Below are 22,948 nucleotides of genomic sequence, written 5' to 3'. Positions count from 1 at the left end.
GTAGCTGTCCTTTAGCTTTCTCTGCTGTGCTGTATCATGAAGGGTGCATGTGCTGTCTGTACTGTTGAAAAATTGAAAGCTGAAGGTCAGAGGTATTCCAGTTTTTATTTTTAAGCTCTCACGTGGTCACTGAAATGTTTGTTAGCTTTCATGTTTTAAGAACAAAGATACACATTTGTTTAGTTGCTAGAAGGATCAAGATGTGATGTTTTAGAAGATTCTTTAAGGAGCACCCTTTCTCTTTTTTTCATGTATAGAAAAATGAGCAGAATCATTGGCATCTTTTCATCTTTCTCTATTGATGTCCACTGAAGGGGGAATGATTAAGTCCAAATTGTCTGTGTGGATTACACCAGAAAAGGACTGGATTTTTTTACTAAAATGGTAGTTGCAGATAGATGTGCAGTGTTGGATGAGATTGGGCAGAGAATATCCAGTTGATTGGCTCTGGATCAGGTGCAGCTGCTGCTGCAAAGACAAAGGTTTCTGCCTTGGCAAAAAAAAAAGAGAAGATTTGCAGATATATTGGGAAACTTAATATATAACAAAATATGTGAAAAAATATATTTACATACCCCATATATAGTATCACGATATAAATATGTAGGCAGACACTATTAGGAACAGAGACTTTTTTAATGTGGTAACTTGCCATGGCAATTCTTCAATCTCTAAACTCCTTTTGGAGGCTTTTGGTAGCCTCTAAGTTTTAATGAATTTAAAAAGATACACACAACATGTATAAAATATAAAATCAAGAGAGGTTAATTTGGGCTATTTCTATTTTTTCTTCAGTTGAAGGAACTCAAAATCAAATCTCAAAATACACACCATTACACTTAATCCAGAGAATTATAGTTCTCTCTCAACAGCTGGAGCAGAACCATGCTATAGCTAAACTCTCAGGTTCAGCACAGCCAATTTTGACTCGGTAGAGCCCAGAGTATTTAGTGTCCTAGTAGCATTTCCATTTTAAAGCACAAGTTACGTGCTTTCCATGATATTTCTGTAGATGCTTGTACTGTAGGATGAGAATGTGGTTTTGCTTGCTGTTTAGAGCTGAGCTTTAATAAATCCTCAGCTAGTATGTGTATTGATCAGAAGTGTTCACTTAAACCCTAATGTGGTGCCTGAATCATTCAATGTGGTTTTGTTTAGAGCCACTAGTTTTGTATTCACTTAGAGGGCATTTTCTGTGTTATGCTCTAGCTGTGTAGAAGAAAATGCTTGTTTCTGGTTAGAAAATTCCCTTCTTCTTGAGTGGTTGTGCAATGGCTTGATGATAATAATCTTGGAAAACCTTGGGCTATTTTTGCAAGGTGACTGTAGGACTGAGCTTTTTAATAGCTAAGATTTCTGTAGTGGTTGCTTAGCTTTTCTTGTGAAGAAATTTTAAAATTGGAGGACTCGGAATGATAAAGGACTGTTTTATGTTGTACTGTTGCTTATAGTGTATGGTAGCTGGTGTGTATTTTTAAAGGGAAAAAGATCAGTGTATGAGATCCATGGTAGCTGAAGTTCAAAGAAAGCTGTAGAGCTGCTGTGGTAGTGAAATAAAATGTTAAGAAAAATAACTTTCAGACTCTTTTTAGAGAAGAACAAGTCAGGCTTTCTAAATAAATGTTATTTTTATTGAACCTTTTGCAGAGCACTGAATGTTTGCAAAATTACAGTTATTTCAAATACCACTTTTTTCATGACCAGTAATTTCCTTTTTCAAACATTCATGTAAGTGCTGGTAACTGAATGTTTTCAACTGTGAAGTGTATTTGAATTTTTGGGATATTTGTTTCAGAGCTGTATGCTAAAGCACTTACTTTTGACGTATCTTATTCTATCTACTCTGATCTCTCAATGAAATAAGGAACCTGAATAACACTTCTTTTATAAATTGAATTAGAATTATTTTTTCTGTTTCCTTAAATAACTTCCAGTTTTCCCCTGGGAAGACTACATTTTATGTAAAAGAAAAAGTTAGAACCTATTATTCTTCAGGCTCTATGTATTTCAGGTAGATAACCTACTAATGTTTAAGGAACAGGAACAAAGACACTGAAATTCTTCTGTGTTGTCCAGGAAAACTTCCATTTCAGTGAATGTATAAAGTTGTTAATTTATTTCCTAGCCTTGTTAATCAATGCAGGTATGATGCTGATGGGGTATTATTTAGAATTATTTTTGTGTATATTGTGCCACCTGCGTTGTAGTTAGTTGGCTTATACCAATTAAAATAGATCTGTACAAATATGTATTTCCCCTGAAAACTACAGAGTATCTGTAGGATATGATGAAAAGTAAAACTTGAATATGGAGTAGTCTTTGTCCAGTTGGGCTCACTTGTGCAATATATCTTATTAAAAAGTTGCTGAAGTTCTTAATAAAGAGCAAAAGCAGCCAAGTCATATGCTAATTTGTTTTGTTAAAGGTCTCATTTTTGTGGATGCAGAAAGAGAAAAGAAGCTCTTTTTCAGTAATTTTTGGGAACTGCTGAAAAGGACCAAACCTAAGCATAAACCTTCAAGAGTTTGAGCTCAGAACTCTTGGGAAAGCTGACCACTTGGGTGTGAGGATCTGAATGAGACTTGCTGTTTGCCCCAGACAAAGAAGTTTTTTTTTTCCCTTACCAGCAAAAATATCTGCCTTCCAAAACCAGTATTTCACAGTTTTGGAGAGTAATCAATCTCAAGAAAATTTCTGAGGCATTTTACACTTTTTTATTTATTAGTATGTTTATGTTTATAGTATGTTTATTAGTATGTTTATGTTTATAGTATGTTTATTAAGTGGTACTGGTGTTTTGGTTGTAAAGAGAATGCCTGGTTCTGAAAGCAGTGTAAATGTCTATTTTTAGAAATGCCTAAAAACTTTAGATCTAAAAATTAGCTTCCCAGTACTTTGTGAACTCTATTATTCTGTTAACTATAGGAAGAAAATAAAGGCAAAGACTGCATTTCTATTAAAACATCTGTGTAAAAGTAACATCTTGTTATACATGTTAAGTCAAGTCTAGAGTGAATTATACTAAAGTAAATGACTTGTTAGTGTGCAAGAGTAAATAAGTGGTAGAAGTCATGGAACTATATGGTGAAAGCAAGTGAGGTATTACTGAAGTTAGGGAAGTTTGGAAGATTGTGTAGCTTTCATTTGTTTTTGTTTTCTGCCTCTTGAAATATCTCACCTTTTACCACTCTGAATTAGGAAGGGTTGGCAGTTGCTTTCATCAAGCAAATGAACATTGTATGGGAAGTTTGAGGTGTCTATAGAATTTTCATGTTTTCAGAAATACTCCAGTTTGGAGTTGATATTCTTTTACCTTCATAATTTGACCAGGGACAAGTTTTAGCTTGATAACATAGCGAGCTTAATCATTTTACTTGGCTGACAGTCATGTCTAAGTCAAGAGACTTGGAATGCCATATAGAGTTCTAAAGCTGAACAGAGGAATGGTAGGAAGTTAGAAAAAAAAAAAAAAAAGCCTTTAACAGCACCAAACCGAATGCTTGATACATTCAGTCTTACTAGCCTGGAGAGAGGAAGGAGTTGTCTAGCAGTCTCTACTATTATTTTTAACAGCTCTGAATTCTGTGGTATTCATTAGAGGCCTGTCTAGCCTCTTAAGTTAATGAAACTTGATTCAATAAGGGTAAGAGTTGTAAGTGAATTATATCCTTTGGGTACCCTTCCAGGATTCTTCTGAATCTGGTTCTATTTTTGTGTGACTGGAAGGGGAATGAGGTTGGATTCTGGTTTTCAGAACAGAACTTCCATTAGTTAAATACAACTCCAGAAAGGAAGAAAATGAAAGATTGGGTATGCATTTAAAAAATGTAACATATATGTGGTACAAAATTAAGATTACTATCCCCCATCTTTAAGGCATATTCTATATTCAAGGATAAGACCATGTAAATAAGGGCATAGAATCTATCTTTTTGGTAAAATTAGAAAGTAGAAAGAAAGCCAAATGCAAAATAAAAAGACTAATACTGCCACATCTTTCAGACCCCCAAATTTATCATCCTTTTAACAAGTTTCTGTTTTTCTTTGAGCTGCCTGTTCTATTTGGGGTGTGAATGAGCTAGAGAAGTTCTGAAACTTTGAAGGCATTAATTTGGTGCCTGTTGCATGCCTTTTGAGTGGGAGAAAATCTATACTCTTTTGTAAGTTCCACTGAAAACTCCCACCACTTCACTTCCATGAGCTTTGTTTGATTTTTACATTGTTCCACAGGAAACCAAACAAATAAGATGGTTTTGATGCTTTGAGATGTGTGGTTTTGAGATTAAGGTTGTTGGCAGCAGTGAATTGTGACAGCAGAAGCAATATTTTAAAAAACAAAGTTGCATTTTAGGTTCCTGGCTGGCCCTTATGAAAATAAGGAATTTAAACTCTTACATTTAGAGCCTTTTGGTCAAGCATGGCAGGTTTTTTCTCTATCCCACTTGGTTTTTTGAACTTTAGAGATTAAAGATTCTGAGCAATATTTGGCCCTTCTTTCAAAGGAGGGTTAGACTGGATGATGTTTAGAGATCCTTTCTAACTTCAACCATTCTGTGATTTTGCAGTAATGGAAGTTGGAGTTCTTCTGGCAATAGATATGGTGAGGTATATGAATCAACACATGAAGAGTTTTTGAGGTCTATCAGCAGTAGGAGGAACAGTAGTCCTGCTGCTGAATGGGACAGGGGACATGAAGTAGGATGAGAATGAGACTTTATAGAACTAAAGGAGGGTCCTCCTCATCTCAGTCCCTGGGCAAGTGATGAAGCGAATATTTCTGGAGGTCAAGGTAGGAAAAGCCAGGTACATGGTTAGGAGTTGTTGGTATTGATCTGTGAAGGAGAAATCATGCCTGACTAGCCCAATAGTCTTTTTTAAAGGAAATGAGGGGCTTGGAGACTAGGGGACTATAGTGAATGTTACTTATCCCGAGTTGAGCAAGGCTTTCTGAACAGACTTCCATAGCATTTTCAATGACAAACTGGAAAGATATGACAGAACTGCTGGGGTCAAAGGGCTGTGATCAGCAGAGTCAATTCCAGTGATGGGCACAAGAGCCAGTCACTAACAGTGTACTCCAGAGGCTGGTGCAAGAGCCAGTATTGTTCAACATCTTCATTAATAACTTGGATGATGGAACAAAAAGTTTGTCAAACCTGAAATCTAGGAGAAGTGAATGATTGAGGAGGACCTTGACAGAGTGGAGAAATGGGTCAATAAGAATCTAATGAAGTTTCACAAAGAGAAGAGCAGAGATCCTGCCCCTGGGGAGGAATAACTTCATGTACCAGTGGATATACTGGGAGTTGACTGTTGGAATGCAGCTGTGGAGAGAACTACCTGGCTGTCCTGGTGCTGAATGTGCCAGACACAATGTGACCTTGCACACAAAACCCAAGCAGCATCCTGGGTTGCTGGAGGCAGTGCATTGCCATTAGGTCGTGGGTGTTCTTTCCCCTCTACTCAGTGCAAATAAGATCACACCTGGAGTCCCGGATCCAGCTCCTCAGGAAAAGACCTACATGGGCAGTCTGTTAACTGGCTAACATAGCTGTTAACTGGTCTCTCAAAGCACCAGAAAGGTGATGAAGAAGTTGAGGTATCTGTTATACAAGGAGGAGCCAAGAGACCTGGACTTTTTTAGCCTTGAGTAGAGAAAGCGTGGCATGGGCAGGATGGTGGTGGTAGTATCAATGGTTATAAATAATTAAATTGGAGCATGTGGTGAGGATGGAGCCAGACTCTTCTCATTGGTGTATCCTGACATGGTGGAGGTCATGAACCAAAACTGAAATAGAGGAACTTCAATTTAAGCATAAGAGAACAGTTTTGGGGGCTGATAAGATCTCTGGCACCGGTTGCTCAGAGAGGTTGTGTAGTCTTCATCCTTGAGAGACTCAAAACTGGACTGGATACAGCACTGAGCAACCTGCTTTAGCTGACCTTGCTTGAGCAGGGGGCTTGGAATAGATTACCTCTGTATAGGTTCCTTCCCACCTCAGCCATTCAGTGGTTGGGTGGTAGTAGATCGTATCAGTCTTGGAGGCTGGTAATAGTATATAAACATAAGCCCAGTTACTAAAAACTGGAAGCCACTCAATTTCATTTGGAACCAGTTAGTAAAGAATTGTTAGCAAATTAAAATAATAAAATTTGTGAGAAAGTTCTGAAATGTCAACAAATTCACAGCTTTCTCAGACACTGGCTTTCACTGATTATTAAATAAGAAGAATTCTGATTTTGAAACCAGAATATCATTTGGGAGTAAGTGGTGGTTTATCATACTATGTTGTGTAACAACCACTTAGTAATATCTGTTTTTTAAATTTGTTTTCTATTTTATTTATTTATTTTTTAAACAGGACCTTATGTGTAAGTAGAAGATGAGAATATAAAACTAAGGTAGTATTAATTTCCTTGGTCAGCCAGGCATTGGATAGTTTTTTCAATGCATTGTCCATTTCACAGTGCCCTTCCAGTAAGGACCATGCAATCTCTATTCTGGTATTTTCTTCTTTACAACCCTTCCCTTTTAGTTGATTGATTCACCTTAAGGCCCAACCAGCATTCTCTAACATATCCTGGGATAATGTATAATCTTCCTTCACTCCCTTATGTACTTTGTGGCTCCCACTGCAACCGTTTAACTACTTATACCTTGTCATTCTTCCTGTGATTAACAGCTTTGTTCATACTCACTCATTTGTGTGAGGCCAAGCAAAGACAGAAAAGTGCTAATATGGCTAAAATAAGAGAGATTAGACTTGCTGTTGCAGAGAGTTCTAAATTCATTGTTTTCCAAATGCAGTTAAAATCAAGCTAAATAGCATAGACTTGGCAAGCATTGATGTACAATTGTTACAAACCCAAGGGCCTGTAGTAATTTGTACAAAGGCATTATTATGAACAGTGGGTAACCTTTCTCATCTTGGTTTGGACAAGAAAAATCAATTTTATTGTTTGAATGCAGGAATTTTTCACACAGGTATTTTTGATTTTTTACCTATACTCTGGAGGTGAAATAAAAAAGATAGTATGCTAGCAAAGTTTGCAGGTGTTTGGAATAAATAGTGGGAAATGGTTAGAGAAATCAGGATAGGTTGTTGGCACTTGGCAAAGTTCATAAGAGTAAATAGAAAAGTAGATAAATGAAAGGGATATTGAAAAACAGTGGAGGATGTGAGATTTCCTTTTTAAATAACCAAAAGATACCCCCCAGCTTGAGAAATCTCAAAAGTTATGTGCTTATGGATAGTGTTTAAACCTGTGGGAGATTGATTCTTCTCCTTCCCTCTGCTAATTGCATGAACTTAGTAAAAAAAAGTCTTCCCTGAATCTGGAAGTTCATAATACTGTGGAGGGTTTTTTTTTTTTTTTCTGCGTCAAATTGCTTTTTAATTCACTTAGTTTTATTTTTAACCAGTTTTTTTTACACATTTTAAGTCTTGATCAAGGCTAAAGAGTAAGATGGATTCCAGTATTGTTTCTAGTGTCACAGTATTCCCTTTTATATCTTCTGGTAGATTGGTTGTTACTGAACAAGGGGTTTTTCACCTGTTGAGTTTCCCAGGGATATGTGAACTAATAGCAAGTTGCCCATTGGTGATTGGCATCAGCAAGATCATTCGTAGAAATACTGGCTTGTGTTCTGCTAAAATTATCTTCTCCAGTGTTACCAAAAACTCCCCAAAACCAAACAACTCACTCCCATAAAGCTTGAAGCTGATCTCAAGTACTTAAGAATTTTTTAATAAATTCAGGTGTATATTAAAAAATGCATTCTTATGTAAAGTCATTTGTTCTTTTATCCTAAAGTCTCCCTGCAGTTTTCTTTCATTGACATATCTCTACAAATTAAACTTTTAGTTAAGTTTTTTTTCAGTTTTTGTGAGCTATTGTTTCATTTGAAGGCATTGAAATATTCATCAACTATATCCATCTTATATTAAAAGTAGACAAAAGGTAATTTCTGTGTGGGTTGAGATTATTGTGTGAACTCACTTTGTTGGGACCAAGACCTTTATTCTATTTGTGTGTGTGTACTTGTTTGGTTTCTTTTTTGTGTGTGTGATTTTTTTGTTGAGGATTTTTTTCTAAATGTAGGATGATTTGTCAGATACCAAAACTAGATTTATCTTGTCCCTGAACTAATCTTGGTTTCCTGCTGTTCTGCAGTAGACTGCTGGCAAGGGAAAAGTTTGTCATAAAGCATATGCAACTGCATCTTTTTCTGGTATGAGGGAAGGGTGAAGATGCAGTAGAACCTTAAGACAGCAATTGCTCCTTGACTGAAAGTGCCTTGCTCTGCAGCTAATAATTTCACTTCTTCACAGATCTTCTTGAACTAGGAAAAATTCCTTGAATTAGGGCTAGAGGCTAATGGACTTGGCACTTGGCTGTAACACAGGAAGCTTCTGGTTCTTACAGAGTTGCTACAATCTCACTGTAAAAATTGGCGTATCTGATGTAGTTTGACCTGTGCTGGCTTGTGAACCACTGTTATGCTGGTCTGGGCCAAACCCGAGCAGTACAAGGGGTTTATAGCTCTTTTGCAGTTGTTACTAGGCAGCAAGTTGTCCATGAGCCAGCAGTGCCCTTGTGGCCAAAAAGGCCAGTGGTATCCAGGGATGTCTTAGGAAGACCATTTCCAGCAGGTCAAGGGAAGTGATCTGTCTACTCAACCCTGATGAGGTCAGTCTGGAGTGCTGTGTCCAGTTCTGGGATTGTCAGCACAAGACTTGGAGGTCTTGGAGTAGATCCAGTGGAGGTCCATGAGGATGATTAAGGGACTGGAGTGTCTCTCTCTGAGATAAATATGACAGGCTGAGAGAGCTGGGCCTTCTCATTCTTCAGAAGCAGCAACTGAGAGGTGGCCATATCCATGTCTGTTCTTATCAGAAGGGAGGGTGCCAAGAGAAAGAAGCCAGACTCTTTGCAGTGGTGCTGAGCAGCAGGACAAGAGGGATCAGGCAGAAACTGATGCACAGAAACTTCGACCTGAATCTGAGGAAGAACTTCTTCCCTGTATGGGTGATTATGCACTGGAACAGGTTGTCCAGAGAGTTTGTGGAGTCTCCCTCACTGGAGACATTCAAGAACTGCCTAGGTGCAGTCCTGTGGCACGTGCTCTAGGATGGTACTGCTTGAGCAGAGAGGTTAGATTGGATGACTGCCTGTGGTCCCTTCCAAATTTCTTTAAATTGTCCAACACCATTTCACGTATGAATGTTATATTACCTGCCTTCTGTAGATTATGAAATTATCACCGTTGCCATTCTTTGGTCTGATAAGGATATGGAATGTGACTAGTGTTTATGTATCCATGCAGAGAAGTATTATACTTTGTTGCTTTGGTATTGCATGAATAGCAGTTTGAAATTAATTTCAGTGAGCTTAATTTTCTTCCCTTACTTCTTGATGGAAGATTTCCATTTTGTTAAACCGAATTCTTGCCCTTAGAACTTGTTAGCTTTTAAACTTGAAAAATATCACCAAGTTCTTTGAAACAAAGTTTTGTTATTCAAAATCAGAAATTTCTGTAAGTTTTGGTAAATTCATTTGTAAATTTTTGTTTGGTGGCTTTGTGTGTGTGTTTGTTTAGCTGTACCTTCTTAAAAAATGAGCGGTCTTACAAGTGATTGGTAAATGTTTGAGTAGACCTCAAGAAGCAGGTTGCCTTGGAGAAGATTTGAATGCATGCTGACCTCCACTTAATAGCTATATGGAAGCTTTTACACTTTCTATATTTGATGTAGTAAGCTGCCTCAGTACTCCTGAATTTGGGCACTTCAAGTTGGAAGTTATATTGCATCTTTCTACTATGCATTGTAGTTCAATACTTTTTCCCTGTCTGTATCATAGACTACTTTTGTATATGTTTTTCTCTTACTACGGCAAAATGAGAATTGCTATAGCAAGCTGTTCATATGGGCAGGTGGTCCAGTGTTAAAATAAATTTTCCATCCTTGTCAAATGTTTTAGTTTATGAATGCCATATAAATGTGTCTCTTCTTTTTTCTTTACCCATTTGGTAGTGGATACCCTATTTTCAAGAAAACTAAATGGAAAATACAGACTTGAACGCCTTGTTCCAACTGCAGTCTATCAACATATGAAGATGCACAAGCGAATTTTAGGACACTTATCTTCTGTCTACTGTGTAACTTTTGATCGGACTGGCAGGCGGATATTTACTGTGAGTACAAAGTCTTTATTTTCGTAGATATTTGTCATTTTTAATTACAATAATTTGTCACCTAATTTTTTCCAAAACCTGAATATAGGATAGATACAGTCAGATAGATAATGATTATGAATGAAAAGCAGAATAAGTCCTTTACTACTGTTCCTCTCATATTTGCTTTTTAATAGCCATGCTGGTTTACACACCAAAATAGTTTTGGCATATGTATCTGAACATTAGATGTGATGATTGTTGCTTGTGTGCAGTTCATTCAGAAAACTGTTCATTTTCAGTGGGAAGGATTTACTCTGTATAGGTTCTTTCTTCTGGCTTTGTTTTCTCTAGCAAAAACATAAGCAAAACAAGGAACTGCCACCACAGAATTAGATTAGGAAGTCAGAGAGGGAACTATTGCATGGTGTCTTGCAACAAATGTTGGGTCACAACAAATTGTCTTTATGAGATACTAGGAACTTTTTAAAAAATACTAGTTTTTTTAGTTTTTTAACTAATCGCCTTTTTAAAATTGTTGTTAAGTCATATATACTAGACAGATGTCTGAAATCAGTACTGAAATTGCAGGTTTCCAAAGGGATGGGATTTATAAAAATACAGAGATATCAGTGTGATATTTAGATGTCTTGGTAACTATTCAGTTTCAGTAGAGACAAAGATTTCATAAACACACTTCATGCCAGTCCAGGATGCTTTGGCTGCATTTATTGCCTTCCTACAGACACTGGATGTGATTGATACCTGTGTAGATTCAGGAGCTTGATTGTGTCCTTTTAACCTCATGTCAGATAGCTTGAGCAATGCTGATAGAAGTACAGTTCACGTTTCCTATTTTGCCTTGCAGTCCTAACTTCTAAAATTCTTTCAAGGCAGTTGTAAATATGAGTCTCCCTTTTGCTCACATATATCTTGCTTTGTCCCACGGGGAAGTGTGTAGTTGAAGGAATGGGACACCTTGCAGTGTTCTGAACAGGCCTATTTATTTGTTCACTTGTTTCTTCAGGCATAGAAGAGACTCGTTCCCATGTTTATTTTGTTTTCGTCAGCAAGCTAAATCACAGGCATTAAAATCTTCTGTCCTGTGGTTTATACATGATTTATTTGCCAGGAAATGGGCTCTGCGTTGTGGGTTTATTTTGTATGTGACATGGCAGAATGCATTAAAGATTTTGAGAGAATTCTCTTGACTCTAACAGCAGTTTTTTTTTGAAGAGAGAAGTAGAACAACCTGAAATAAAATGGGAGATGGAGAGGGGCAATATGTTTCTGCAACCCCTGAGTTTTGCTGGCATTCCTTTGGTGGCTGGTGTCCTGGTCTAATTGCTTGAAAGAAAGTTCCCAGTTTAGATCATGATTACTTAAGGTGTTAAATAAAGTGGCCATAGATATTAATTGTGGTTGCTGAATTTTCATTTTGGAGGGCCTAGGACTGAACTTCTTATCTCTGCACTTTTAGGTAAATCCAGTGTTTTTCATGTTAAGTGGTTGCTGGCAAATGGTTGTATTCCACATTTCAGTAAAATCCAAGTTGCTCTAGCTGGCCTCCTATAGTCAGTGGATAAACAGTCATGAACTGTTGTGTTGCAACTGCATCTACATAGTGAAATGGTGCCAGTTCTTTTCAATCTAGACCACTGCAACTACTAAAGTCTCTAATGTGGTATGTAAATTTGTGTGCATCAGTAGGGAATTGTTCTTGCCTTACATTTTTACTGCACAACCTTCAGTGTGATGTTAGTTAGTTGAGTTGTTTTAGATTTGTAGTTGGTTCTGGAAACTGCATCATAATAGTTTCCTGTTCCACCTGACATCTGAAGGATTGAAAGCCTCTAAATTTAAGCTTTGTTCATGTTCTGTTTCAAATTAAAAGGAAAAGAAGGTATGCTCAGCACATTTTTGAGTCATAGTCATCTGGGAGATGTTGTCCTTGCTAGAAAGACGTTACTTCTATTTTGCCTAAAGACAGCGGAAATGGGACAGTATACATTTTTCCTTACTAGCTTAGTTGATCTTTATTGTGTTCACATAGCAAGGTTGTGGGGCTGGGGTGGCTTCTGTGAGAAGTTGCCAGAAGCTTCCTCCATGTCCAGCAGAGCCAATGCCAGCCAGCTCCAAGATAAAGCCACTGCTGGCCAAGGCTCAGCACATCAGTGATGGTGGTAGTGCCACTGGGATAATGTATTTAAGAAGGAGGAGAAAAATCCCAGGGTGGCTGCAGTTGGGAGAGAGGAGTGAAATATGTGAGAGAAACAGCCCTGCAGACCCTATCATGAGTGAAGAAGGAAGAGGAGGAGGTGTTTCAGGTGCTGGAATAAAGATTCCCCTGCAACCTGTGGGGAAGACTGTGGTGAAGCAGCTGCCTCCCTGCAGCCTGCAGAAACTTTATGTTCTGGTTCTACTGAAAAGTGTGACTTGCAGAACCCATGTGGGGTAATAGAAACAAATACTGTCTTCTCTAGTTCCTGCACTACTTAAATTTCTGACTGCAAAAGCCTCCTTTTCTCCTCACCTTTATTTTCCTGTCTCAGCTGAGATTATTCTTTCTAGGGAATAATAAACAGCATTGTGTAATAGTCTGTGTAAGATTTCCAACCCCATATTAATTTGTGTGTTGCTTGGCAGTTTCACTTCATCCCACAGGTGTGTGTAATGGTAGGAAAATGAGCCAATTTTATTCCATACCTTGGTAATGCACTCATCAATTCTCTCTCAGTGCTGAAGTTGTTTTAGGATTCACTTTTGACAGATGCTTTTTAATAGGTATATAATTTGTAACAGTTGTGGATATAACCTTGGAAACATGAGTTGTGGTGTAAGCCAAATGCCCTTGCTAGTAGAATTGCAACAGTATTTTAAGAGTTGTGTATTGTCCCATTCAGATCAGATAGTAACACATGAATTTGTTTGAACTCTAGTATTGATGTCTTGCCAAGGAGCTACAGAATTTACAATTTTACCTTAGTTTTTTTCTCTTTTGTTTGCCTTTCCCTCTGCCTTCTTTTCCCTCATTTTCCTTGTTGAGACTTGGCTGACAGTATTTTTCCTCTGCAGTGGAGATGTACATGTGCCTCCATAGTGACACTATAGCCAGCTGGCAGGGAGCAGGCCTGTTTTATGCTGATCTTCTTGCCTTGGTTTGCTGTTACTAAAAAGACCTCTGGGGACCCTCCAGGTGGTATTATGTGCCACAACTATTTTTTTTTTCCTTGCTGACCATTTTACATCTTTGTCTGTAACTGATTTCTACCTTTTCTAGTGTTGGTAGTGTTGGGTCTGCCATTCCCTCCTCCTGCTTTCAGGTCTCTCTTGAGTGGTGAGGCTCTTATTTGCAGTTTTACAGCAAATGTGTGTGCAGCAAGCAAACTTACCCTTCTCTCTCAGCTTTTTGGGTTTTTTGGTGGTGATTGCATTTTGAGAAGAATATGCAATTTTCTTCATACTCTAGTCTCATATCATGATAACAGAACCGCATGAGCAGATACTATCTTTCAGATAGTTGTAACATCCTTACTGACAAAATGATGGTGTACAGGTTGATGTGTGGACTGTGAGACTGTTAGTTTAGGGCATTTTCAGGTTTGGAGTGTTGTGATTAGCAGCACAAAGTGCAGCTGGAGGCCAGTCACTAGTGGTGTACCACAGGGTTTGGTACTGAGACCGGTACGCTCTCATGCTTCATTTAAGGACCTGGGTGACCGAACAAGAGGGTGCCTTCCTTAGATGCCTGGAAGATAACAAAGCCTGAGTGGTGGATACAGCATCATGTTCTTGCTGACCCTGCTTGAGCAGAGAGTTTGGACTAAACCAAAATATCTTCTCACCTCAACAATTCTGTGATTCTGGCCTCTGTTCATTGCTGTAACTCAGACTCTGATTGTGTTCCTGGTCTGGCACTGTGGCAGTCTAGCAGTTAAGAGGCAAATGTGTTCCACACAATTTCAGCATGGAAGTTTTATGCATAGATAGAAATAGTATAGACTATATCATTTCTCTTCTTACCCAAGAGGCAAAAAATATGATTATGAATAAGCTTCTGTAACTATTTCCTTTGCCTAGGAGACCTGGTTCTATTTTATAAAAGGTAGATGATAGTATTGCCATGCCTTCTGCTGTCTTTAAACTGTAATTGCTGGATTACAGAGGCAGATGTGCAGAGGCACTGTAAATAGATGGAAGAGGAAAAACTGGTGAAATTTTATAAGTGTGGTGTCACATTGTAACTTTTAGCACCTGTGTGTGTCCGGTAGCAGATCAGTGCTCTGGATATTAAAACCCAGCTTTGTCTTGCTTCTAAACCTAAGTAATTGAATTAAATGTTTACAATAAATCTTGTCTGTCAGTGTGTGTGCGGTGTTCAAATGTCATGGTATTGAGCCATGGTGTGGTGCAGATGCTCAGACTTTCAGGAAGGCACAGAAATGCAATAAAAAAAATCAAGGAATGAGTTCTGAATTTTTTGTTAGGGCTGGGAATTTGTTATATACAGGCAAGTAGCTGTTAGAATTGTGTGGGAAGAGCAGCAAAACTTTAATTAAGCATGAATATGTAGATGAAACCTCTTGAGTTTGTTGAGAAAGAATGATCATTTTGATTTTTATGTGAATGTGAATATTTAAGCAGGTTTGTAGTAGTTTGACCTAATAATGGAATAGGTGTTCATAAATGCTCTTTACCTAACTTCTTGTGGTAAGTATGATGATGATGAAACTAGGAAGATAAGGAACATATGTGGGTATAAATGATAGACAATACCAATTTATAATTAACTTCCACTTTTAATGTGAATCTTTATTTTAATGTCTTGCAACCGCTTCTTCAGTTTGTGCTGGATTTTTGAAAAAAATGTCTTACTGAAGCATAAACCAACATGCTGGAGGATTTGTGATCTGTATTATAAATGCATCATGATTTGTACATACTGTTGAGAATCAATTGTAAAATTGTGTTTTGAATGCAGTGTGGAAAACTGTTAAAAGCATGGGTGGGAGTATCTGCATGTCGCTAGTTCTGTTTCTCACTTCACTGTGCTAACTGTAGCATCAAAGCAGCCCATGGTATGGTTGAAATTATTTCTACCTTACTTCTAGGGGTCAGATGATTGCCTTGTAAAAATCTGGGCAACTGATGACGGAAGGTTGTTGGCTACCCTGAGAGGGCATGCAGCTGAAATATCTGATATGGCAGTAAACTATGAAAACACCATGATAGCTGCTGGAAGCTGTGATAAAATGATCCGAGTTTGGTGCCTTCGAACTTGTGCACCCTTAGCAGTCCTGCAGGGCCACAGTGCATCTATAACGTCATTGCAGGTGGGTTTTTACTTTGCAAAAATTAGTCATGAGAACATTCAGTGTAATAAAAATGCATGCTTGGCAAGTAAGCTTGAAGTGAGAAGGAATTTTCATGGTATGCATTGTGAAAAAACATGTTCATTGTCAAAATGCCTGATCTTTGAAGAATCCCAGACATAATCCTTGTTCAAAAAAATTGTGTGACACATGTGGGCAGTTCTGTTTTGAAGTACCATTTCTTTGTAGGCTGTGATTGCAAGCAGAGGTGCATTGGGTAAAAACTGCAGTCACTGGCAGTACTGTGGTGTTGTTGGCATGAGTTACATGCTATTGTGCAACTTGGGTGATGGGGAGGGAGGAGGAACCTGGAGTGCTTTGGCAAGTAACCCAGAAGGGTTGTTCTGGAGGGAGTTGACAGCAACATTTTGTTATTTTGGTGTTCATTCCAGTCAGTTTCCCTTAAATATGGTATGATGCTTGACTTTTTTTTTTTTTTTTTTTTTTTTGGTTGTTGTTCTTGTTGAAGTGAATTGTGGAACTCCTTAGCACATCTGGAACAGGTTAACAGGAAAATTTTTCTTTTTTGTTCCTTTCTTCCTCCTTTTCCCAGTTCTCTCCATTATGCAGTGGCTCAAAGAGATACTTATCTTCAACCGGGGCAGATGGAACTATATGCTTTTGGCTGTGGGATGCTGGCACCCTTAAAATAAAGTTAGTTGCTATTTTCTTTATTGCTACTTCTGTTTATGTAATTAAGGATGATGTACAAATATGGAGAAAAATTTGACTAAACCAAGCTTGTCATTGACTACTTCAGTATATGATTGTTGGGTATGATCTATTTCTGATGTAGCTATAGCTTGCTTGCTTATCTCTTAAAAACTAAGTTGATAACACAACATTTTGTGGAGTGATAATGTAGATCTGTTAATTTAGAAAATGAGTCTCCTGTTGCGGTTTTTTGTTGAATATAATGTCAAAGTTGGCACTGCATTATTCTGATGTCATCACAATTTCAAATGAAATTAAAATTATGTTAATAAAACTATTGCGATTTAGATTGCAAAATCCACTTTTAAAGGAGACAGTAACGTCCTAGTATAAATCAGGATAGAATATTTTTAATGTTTGTTGTTTCCTTACCTGTATTACCTTTTCATAGTTGCTCTTGGCTGTAACAGGTCAGAAGGCAGAATTCTTGGACAGCCATGTATTGATGGCTGAAGTTGTGCCTGAAATTTCTGCCTTCAAAGATATTAAAAATGTTGTCAGGACTTTCTTACATAGTTTTTTTTTAAATCAACTTGCTCAGCAGCTTTCAAATGTTCTTTGCTCTTTATCACTGAAACCTATAGCTTAAAATTGGAAATAGTTGTTTTAGTAATCATCAATGATTTAGCTTTGATGATGGGATGTGTTCTTATGGATATATGCTCCTTGCAGGTAAGTTCAATTTCCTTGTAGTTTTGGTAATTGCTGCTAGAATCTTTTTCTTCCAGTGTGCTGAGGTTATGCAGAGCTTGCAGGCGCACTTGCATAGGTACTTTTCTAGTTGTTTGGACCTTAACTATTTTGATGTTCCCTGGATGTTTTGTCTCTCTTGGTACTGTAAATGAAGCTGTGTCTCAGGTTCTAACTCCTCTGTTGCCTAGTGCATGCTGTAATCAAATTAAGACTCCCCTTTTTACTGAGGACAGGAGGAGATAGCTTACATGCTTATTTTTGTGTGAAGGAAAGGAGTTGCCATCACATTATTTTTCTTAATTCTTTCTAAGACTGAGCTCTTGTTGACAAGATGAAATTTTAGTCTCTCTGATTGGTAAACCTTTTGAGCCTACATGTTTTTTATCTTTTTCCTTTCTTTTCTTCTTCTTTTCCTAAGTAAAGTTTTAGTCTATGGAATTGATTTTTGAAACTAATTATGTCATTAGAAAATAGTGAATCCTTGAGAGTTAGGTAGATTATAGTACATAAGCTGGGAGATGAATATTTAGAAATTATGAAAGTTTGAATGAATCATGGAGTTGGATGAGATTTGTCTTGAGATTAAGCTTAGAGAGGGAGAAAATTGGTACCAATTCTGGGAGGGGATTCTCCCATGGTGATATATAATTGTAGAAAAAAAATTGTTAGTGACGTGCTCAACAAATATTAAAAGAGAAGATATTTGAGGAATGCTTTCATGTAGAAGCCATTTCAACAGATGTGATTGGACAGGGGCATAGAGAAAACAGATCAGGTGAGATGTCTTGTGCAGCACAACAAGGAAGTGGTTTGGTAACCTAAGTCACGCCAGTGACTCGTGTTGCTTAACAACAGGGTGCAGATTAAATTTTGAGGCTGGAATTTTTCTACTGCTCTTACCTTCTGTTTTGGAAATACTTTTTATGTTGGGTTTGAGAAGAGAGAAGAAAGTCATTAAGCTGTATTTCTTCAGTCTGTGAAAAAAACCCAAGTACGTGAAGATGAGTAATGTACAGTCGAGAGTGTGTTGAAGAAGGAATATAATGAGGAATTGCTTGTGGGCCCTTATGGTTCTAGAAGGTATCAAATGAAAGTATCAGTTTTCAAACTGGAAGAAGATGGTTCTTTACAAAACATGCAACTGAGTTACAAAACTCATTGCCACAGGTTATTATGCATTATATGAAGATATTAAAAGGCATCACTGTCTGCTTTTTCTTCTTTTAGATCTTTGTTAAGCTTAGTAAAACTGTAATGTATTTGAGGTAATTGATGTTTTTTAATCCGAACTAAAACTTGATAAAAATGTCTAAATAAGCAACAGGTGTGTCTTTTGGGACTGGAGTGTAATTGTGTGCCATTTATGATATCAAAACTGTTGGACACACAGACAATTCTTAATTTCCTGAATTGAACAGTATACTAGTTTAGGAAAATTGTTAGTTAGGGGAAGTTTTACTCAATGTGCCTTAGCTGTAAACTCTTCTAACTGTGCTTATCATGATTGTTCCAGTAAACCAAAATAAATTTTACTGGGAAACTTGCAATCCAGTGTAATTTTTCACAAGAAGGCTGCATTGCATGGCCAGTGCAGTTCAGCAATGGGTGTATATATTGTCAGAACACTTTTCAGTGACGTGATTGCACTTCTTACACACTTGGATGTGGTTCTCCTTCCAGAGCTGCAGAAGTGTGGCAGGTTGCCTCTACATCCATTCAGTTATGTGCTGGGGGAGAACAAGTACCAGCAATATAAGAGCATCAAGAGAAAGAAAGATGTCTGTTAATTTTTGTCTTAAGGCCTCTTTTGAAGTTACATTAAAAAAATATGATGTGTAGGCCATCTGGAAGAGAGGATCACTGGTAAGGTGGGAAGTTTATCCTTCCATTTATCTGTGTAGTAAAAAATACAGGCTTGCTTCTGTTCAGTATTTTTGAAGAGGTGAAAAGCTGGCAGGGACAGTAAGATCTTACCATGGTTGTTCAGCCTCTGAGCTTGTTGCCCTGTATCTTGGTTCTAGTGCAATTCCCACCCCAGGAAGGAGAAACTGGAGCTTTCAAGCAAGACTTAGGATTTTGTGTAGTTCAGGTGAAAGATGCTGTAACATACTTAAGTCAGAATTTGAACTCATGTTTCTCTTGAGCTTGACTGCAGCCTGCTCTACAAGGATGCAATTGCTGTCAGTGATGAAAGTGTGGTACTAAATTACCCAATGCTTCAAATGGGGATGGGTGGTAAAGTCTTGAAATTTTAGCTGCTTTAAAGAAAAAAAAAATCAATATATCCCACACCCGCTTTTTGTACTCGAAACTACTCGAATCACCTGGTGCCCCTGGTGAAGGGCACTCTCATGATGATCATGTGGTTGATTGTCATTTCAAGATGATTGGCAGTGCCATTAGTACTTTGCTGAACTTTTTCATGGAATACGGGAAAGGCAGAGTTGCTGTTGTATTTAGTGTGCTCTCAAAAAGAATCAGTTTTGTTCTTAAATACACTGAGCTGTACTTTCTGTGGTTTTTTTTTTCTTTGCAAATGTTTATTTTGTTTCATTCTCAGATTGCAAAAATCTTGTAAATCAGCTTTGCCAACAACTCTGTTGCAGTTAATATTATTTAATTAATATTATGTCTGAAATTAGGGGCTTCCCATGTTGGTCTCCTACTTTTGATAACCTTGTTAATTGAGACATGTTCTGTGTTTGGGTCAGACATATAGCCTAGTCTGGAGATGTTAGTGACAGCTTTGTTTTGATGAACTGCAAAAGGACACATTACAATAGATTTAGTGTCATAGGATGAAAGAGACATTGGTGCAGCTGACCACAAAATTCTCAGGTTGTTCATTGGAAAGTGAGCAACCTTGTTCACATGATTCTGTGATTAGGGTGGATACATGTTCTTTGGTGTTACAGGGGCACCTGTGTGCTCCTATTCTTTCCTTGAAGAGATTTATGACCACGAAGCTGTCATGTATGTCTAAAAGCAGTAACATTCCAGGTAGATTAATTCAGTTTCCAAACAGAGGAAGACTGGTTGTTGCTACAGGCAAGGAATTCATAGAATGTAACCTAAACAAGATTGGAAAACAATTGAAAATTTAGGCAATCAAGTCTTACCCTGGGTTTAGTCTTCTTTTACTATTCTGGGTGGTGACAGTAAACACAAGAGTTGAATCCTGCATCAGTTTGCAGTAGGGAGGAGTGAGAAAGTGTGCTTCATCAGAAACTGAATATTCATGTACTTCATTCAAGTTTAAGGGAGAATTATTACAACTGGTCAGTGCATCACAGTTAAATTAGTTGCACTGTGAAATATTTGCCTACGTATCCTTTCAGAGGAAGACACTGAGTTTCATTTTTCTTCTGACACCTGTTTGCATCACAAGTTTCCAGTGTTAGCCTGTTACTGACAGACCATATGAGCAAGGCAGCAGAACCGTCTCACAGATTTGAACAGAGGAGCTTGGTGTACTGCTTTTCTTCTTATTATTTATTCTCCCATAATTTTAAAAAGAGGGAAAAAAACCTTGGGAAAAACACATGCTGATTTTGACATTCCTGTTTTGGACAGGACACTGATTTCTCAATTATCAGTGTGATGTGATATTTCCCATTTGCTTTCTTATGCAGAAGGCACTTGATGTTAAAGGGGTTGGTAATATATCAGAACTCAGATATGCTGAACCTTTTTCATTAACATGTGAACAAAGACTTAAGTTAGAGGTTATATCACACATCTGTTTTCTGTGAAGAAGTCTTGCTTTTTAACTACTACTTGACCAGAGTTAGACTAGTTTGCAGGTTAGATTATTAAACTAATAAAACACTAAATGCATTGAAAATATATTTAAAGTGAAATACTGTCCTGGGGAGAACCAGCTTTTGTCCCCTTTTCACACTTCACAAAAATACTGATTGCCCAACTCATTTTGCAATCTGCTCTATTGTAGAAGAGTGCTGTAGTCTCGTCTCCTAATGCCTAAAATAGCACACATTGGAGAGACATGAGTTTGAGAATTTAAATTGGTTTTCCAAACCAGAATGTAAGTGCATACTTTCTCTATTTTGTAGCTGTCCTAGTGCCAGAGTTCACAAACAGCAGTGGAAGAAAGTAATAGCCTATTTAGCTATTTACATTTGTTCGAAATTATGTAAACTGTGTATTGAATTGTTTGGTAGTTCTTAGTATCTCCTTAGTTAAGGAGTATTTCAGCTGTTTTGTAGGAAAGATCTTTGTCTTGTTTAGTGTATCTTGTGAAATTTCCCTGTCTGCATGGAGTTACCTTAAAAGTCCTGCAGGAAAGGTCACAGAAACAGCCTATAGTGAATGGGTAATTAGAAGAAATATTTCTTAACTGGTGTTGCTGATGTTTGTTACTTTGTTTTATGCATAAACATCAACAAGGTTTAATGCTTATTACTTTTTTTGAGATAGCAATAACTGATTAGTGGACAAAGATCTCTTATGCATCTGCCTTCAGGTGAAATTAATTATAACAGGCCATTTTGCTTTTAAAAGAGAACATTTTGAATAAGTTCTGAATATACATTCTTTTATGTTAGAGCAAATCTTTAGTGATGACACTCGTGGGTGTAGTGCTGCTGTTCTCTCATAAGTTAATTCTTTGAGGGAAGATTGCAGATGGCATACTGTGCAAGACCACCTACTGGTTTGAGGTTGCTGCAATGCATGAACAGAATTGAAATAATGATTGAAGAACTTGATCTGATTTGTTTTGGTTTTACACATCCTTAAAGTGCCAAGTTCACTGAAGTTTTAGTTTTGCTTGTACATGAGATTCTGAAATGCCTAGAGAAAAGTGAGTAACATAAAGTAAAATCTTTTACAAACTTCTAATCTTTGTCCTGACATTTTGGGTACTGTTTGAAACTAGACTACAAGGGTATATGTAATTTGAAGAAACTCTTATATTCTAATACTGTGAAAACCTCCAAATTTATTCAAATTTCTTTGATATCCTTGTCTATATAGAGCACCCAGTTCTGTTTCTTTCTTGTAAAAGCAAACATATGTCACAAGAGAAAACCAGTACACCCAGTGGTTTAAAACTGAACATCATGGGAAACTGGCTCCGTTCTGCCTTGCTGATAACTTGAGGAGAGTGTTATGTATGGCAATATCAGAAGGGAATAGGATTTAAGTTATGTTACAACTCTCCTTGATGCATAGATTACTTAGTCCATCTGGATGTCTTAGTTTCCTAAAGATCAGATCATGAAGCATAGTCACACAAAATTGTTTATAAATGGGCAGCCATCTGTTCCTTCATATTTAATTTTATCCTTCTGTCCTTTATTTCTAAGATACTGACTTGTTTCTTGAAACCCTATTAGGAAATTATCTAACTGGTTTTTTTTGATTTTTTTTTATTTGTAGTCCGAGGCCAACAAAGTTTACAGAACGTCCTCGGCCTGGAGTCCAAATGATCTGTTCTTCTTTTAGTGCTGGTAAACAACTTCTTTTTTCCTCCTCTCCTTGTATGCATATAGGAAGTCACTTGAAGTGTAAAAAAAAGTACAGTACAGTTACTCTAGCATATTTATTTTTAATGAGATGGATTTGAGTTTAAGTGGCTGTTAAAAGACCCCAAATATTTAAAATAGAAATTCAGAATTTATGCATTAATACTTGCTGCTGCAGATATTCGTAGAAACAGTTAAACATGAAATGTTGTAAGTAAGTCTCTTGTGACTGCAAGTCTTTTCAGAAGAGGATAGATATATACCTTTTTTGCAGAATAATTAGGAGAGTCAGCTCTATCTGAGATGTAAATATATGGGGATTTGTACAAGAAGAGGCTGATTACAGAGTTCTCACGGTCTGGGCTTCATTGATTCTAGAACTGGTAACTGAAGAATGCTACATAAATAATTGGATAAAATATCAAAATGTACTGGAGCGCTAGTTCCGTTTGAATTTTTTTAAGAGGGAGGCCTCTAAGGGCTTAGCTGCAAGCAAATTACTCTGGTCA

At 37.4% G+C, this 22,948-nt stretch overlaps 1 protein-coding gene across 2 annotated transcripts in view; it reads left to right on the top strand.

Moving 5' to 3' along the window:
- The window catches only part of LOC121360486 (pleckstrin homology domain interacting protein), a 106,352-nt gene that overhangs the window by 11,336 nt on the left and 72,068 nt on the right, over nucleotides 1–22,948 (top strand). For both annotated transcript variants that reach the window (XM_041480346.1, XM_041480345.1), the window contains exons 7-10: nucleotides 10,035–10,195; nucleotides 15,286–15,507; nucleotides 16,100–16,200; nucleotides 22,354–22,424. In XM_041480346.1, the coding sequence (XP_041336280.1) occupies nucleotides 10,035–10,195; nucleotides 15,286–15,507; nucleotides 16,100–16,200; nucleotides 22,354–22,424 (555 nt within the window). The remainder of the gene's footprint in view (nucleotides 1–10,034; nucleotides 10,196–15,285; nucleotides 15,508–16,099; nucleotides 16,201–22,353; nucleotides 22,425–22,948) is intronic.

This window comes from Pyrgilauda ruficollis, unplaced genomic scaffold (genome assembly GCF_017590135.1).
Source record: "Pyrgilauda ruficollis isolate IOZ18807 unplaced genomic scaffold, ASM1759013v1 scaffold51, whole genome shotgun sequence".
NCBI classification, from domain to species: Eukaryota; Metazoa; Chordata; class Aves; order Passeriformes; family Passeridae; genus Pyrgilauda; species Pyrgilauda ruficollis.
The sequence above is the reverse complement of the archived record's forward strand: the minus strand, read 5'-3'. Positions and strand labels throughout refer to the sequence as shown.